Source organism: Thermoascus crustaceus (assembly GCF_041956765.1).
Source record: "Thermoascus crustaceus strain CBS 181.67 unplaced genomic scaffold VTN00scaffold_1, whole genome shotgun sequence".
NCBI lineage: Eukaryota > Fungi > Ascomycota > Eurotiomycetes > Eurotiales > Thermoascaceae > Thermoascus > Thermoascus crustaceus.
The window spans coordinates 145383-148961 of record NW_027192527.1 but is presented as its reverse complement, the minus strand read 5'-3'; the positions used below and the strand labels follow the sequence as shown (position 1 = coordinate 148961).

Genomic DNA, 3579 nt, shown 5'->3' with positions numbered 1-3579 from the left:
CCATTTTTTTTATATATTTCTGCCTGTTCGAACCGCCGGTCCTTACGCCCTGTCTGTGTGCTCCTCTCTCAGCCTCCGAAAGCGACGGGCATAGCCACGGTGTCTTCTGGTCCCTTGCGACGTTGCGCGGAGAGATGCTGACACGTTGAGCAATGCTGGAGGAAGCGACAAGTCATCCGTGGCCCCGTCCCCTGAATCTTGCTGAGCTCAGGGATGAGGTTCTAGGCACGGTGGTGTGGGGTTTGGGCCGGCTCCGCCCTCAGCTTCTGGGGACGGCTCGACACGGCGTTGTTCTTTGTTCCTTGCCGGCTGGCCACTCCTCTCATCACGTGCAAGGCCTCTCCGCTTCACATGTCAGGCTCAACCAAGGCACCAAGCAGACAACGAGCAAAATTTATTTCTCTCGCGAGGCTTTTCCCGCCAGGCTTCCACATTGGCATGTACACGGTTTACCACGCTGTTAGGTAATGCGTAAGATCCAAGAGCTTTGATGCCGTTTCCCAAGCATTGAAGCCGTTACGTAGGATTTGTCGCAGGCCAACGCCACCGTCGGGTTGCGTCATCTTCGCTTCAGGCGAGGACTGCGCACTTGGCAGCTAACCGTGACGCAGCTGTCAAGACCATGTCTCTACGGATTATTCAGCACGGTTTTAGCGTTCGACCAGATAAGCAGCATCCTCCGTCCCGCAGACCGTCGCAGAAACATGCATAGGCTGTAAAATAATCTTTATCTGGACACCTGGAGTACATCGGGTGTTTCCGGAGAATCCCCGGGTTTCCCAATTGGGCGGGCGGTGCGGAGCACATACAGCGTACAGTCCGGAGTACGTGCTCCGTCCACCATCCAGCTGGGAAACCCACCGCCGACCTCCAAAAGGGCTCCGGTGAGAGTCGAGACTGACTTGCGCGACGGCGACGTCCTCGGGGCGCGGACGGGGTCCTTTGTGGAGATCTCCGGAATTCACGCAATCTCGCTCTCTTCTCTTCTCTGCCCCCCCCTTCCAGACCGCCGAGTGTGTCCCGACTCCCGAGGATCGCGGTGGGCTGATTGCTGCTCCCTAGCCGTCTGCATGTCTGTCTCCCGGCGTCCCCGTGCCGAGCTACAGGGAAACAGACAAGGGCCAAAAAAAAAAAAAAAAAAAAAATTAAAGGGCAGAAAGGAAAAAACTCGTTCCGTCTTGCTGCAGGGTTCACTCTTCGAGCGGTGAGCGAATGCAGCAAGCATCTGATGCAGATGCTCCAGTTTTCGGATGGACTCCGTACTTTGCCTGAAGTCGGGTCATCCCAAGATTCCCACATCCTATCCCCGTAGTCACCGAAGACCCCGTGCTATCCATATACCACTCTATCCGCTAAGTTAGATCAGCAGAGTACCGCTGGGGTGTGACCTGCTCTATGCGACACCCCGTGCTCCCTGCATCCCTAGACTTCTACCGCAATCGGCACTTTTCAGAACAGTCATCACCACCATCGTCATGAAGTGAAGCCGCACACAGGTGAGGAGGACTCATCCGTCCACCTTCTCTGCACCCCGACAATATGGCAGCCTTCCCGCGGCCGGCCATGCCATGGACATGATACAGACGACTTCTTACCTCGAGCTGGGGTCCGGCGTCGGCTAACTTCCCGGGCAAAGCCCGCTCTTCCGCCGAGCACAAGCGAGTTAGGGCTGGATGCGTGCAACCCTAACCCTTACCCAAATCGGGCAAAGTGCTGGCACGCCCTCGATATTCTGCCGCGTCTCACCGCCCGCAAACACGGCCGGCCTGACGAGGGTGGATTTCGCGGTTCTCGTCGCTACGACCGCAATGCACCTCCCATCGCTGTGATCTGGCTATGATCGGTGTTTCCTGCGTGGTCTCCAGCTTGCTCTCCCTTCGTCTATCGCCATAGTTCGGCCTGTCCTTTGCTGCCTTCCTGTCCGTACCCTTCCTCTCCGTCATGGCGCCCCCGCGACAGCGTACCACGGCAAACGTGGATGACTCTCGATCCGAAGCTTCCAGCAGCACAAAGGAGCTCAAGGGAACGAACTCCAAGAGCCGCCGCCCTGCAAATGTGACTACGACGACTGCTATCGCTGCCAAGGAGACGAAGGTCACTACCACGACCGTCACCACCGTGACCAGCGTCGCCACGGCCCCGGAAGCTGAACAGGCTGAGGAACTGCCCAGGGTAAGTTTTTTTTTTCTTTCCGGCCATGGAGCATGAACCTCAAGATCCCCCATCTCCATGAACTGCTATCCTTTGTCGACTACCTAGTGCTACCGACTTCAGACTCTGACAACCTTTTTTCCTGCAGATCCCCTGGCCCCAGATGCCCCTCCGGATCCTCCACGACTACCGACACGCCTACAGACTCTCCACACCGAGCGCCTACTCGAAACCATACAACGCTCTGCTCCTCTCCCAGGGAATCGGCCTGCGATCTCCAACATCTCTCGCCGTCCGCCGTGCGCAGCAGCTGTCCCGCTCTCACCACCGTGACCTGAACGGCACCAGCTCCGCCAATGGAACAACGCCCGAGGAGAGTGAACATGGGATGGGCAGCGACGTCCAGTCAGGCGTGAACACGACCGCGAAGTATGACGTGCATATGCACGACAGAGGCCACGGCCACGAAAGGCACCAGCGCCACCTCCACCGCATCATCGGCCAGGGCCGTGTCAGCAAAGAGCAGCTCGCGCTGGCGGTGCGCAAGCACTTCAACAGCGCGGGGCTGGTCGAGCAAGAAGCGATCGCAAGGTTTCTGTACAAGGTCCGCGAGGAGGGGAAGGGACGGCAATTCCGGTTGCGGTTTCAGCCGTGAGGCTGTCCTCGCAGACTCGATAGATTGCGTTCGAAGACTGCTCCATCTACCCTCCCATTTCTCGCATGACCGCGATTGAGCTCAGATGATCGCTTGCTCGTGTCTTTTTTCTCGCATCTAATAATCATGATACCCATGGCGTTTGAAAAAATTTTTCCCGGTGTTTGGAAAGGGATTCTTTGCTTGTTTGCTTGCTTTCTTGCTTACTGAAGGAGTTTGGACTGGCGCCTTGCGTTCCGGTTCGGTTCGGAAAGGAAAGGAAATAATAGGATAGGTATAATGTGTATCTGTATCTATACTGGATAATAGTTGGCATCTTGATTGAGCACTCGACTTGTTGTTATCTTCAGCTACAGCTATAGCTGCTCACTTTATCTTTTTGCTGTCCTTCAAAGTTGAATTGGAAATTGGAAATAATACCTGTTTCAGTATATGTATGTACATGTTACCTACCCTATTGCTCTAATGTGTGTATATGTATGTATGTATGTATGTATGTATGTATGTATGTATGTATCTATCTATCTATCTATCTATCTATCTATCTATCTATGTTCTGTACTGTACCATATGCACAGTATGCATATATATGGATGCTCGTTAAGGGTACTCTACTTGGATTGCATCGCTTACCTGGACCTATCTTACCTAGCACACTGTACTATATTACCTCGATGCTACACCGGGTAAGGGCTGACTGAACCGAGTCTTTTTCCCCTCCAATTATTAGAACTAACTAGCTAACTAACTAATTAGGTAAGCTAGGTAGCTAA

General features: G+C 54.2%; 1 protein-coding gene across 1 annotated transcript; it reads left to right on the top strand.

The window, feature by feature from the left end:
* Positions 1-1941: 1941 nt before the first annotated feature.
* VTN00DRAFT_50 (uncharacterized protein) lies at positions 1942-2806 on the top strand (the record flags this gene model as incomplete). Its single annotated transcript, XM_069431484.1, has 2 exons — positions 1942-2172; positions 2300-2806. The coding sequence occupies 2 exons, from the start codon at positions 1942-1944 to the stop codon at positions 2804-2806; spliced, it is 738 nt and encodes a 245-aa protein (XP_069290758.1).
* Between the last annotated feature and the right edge of the window lie 773 nt (positions 2807-3579).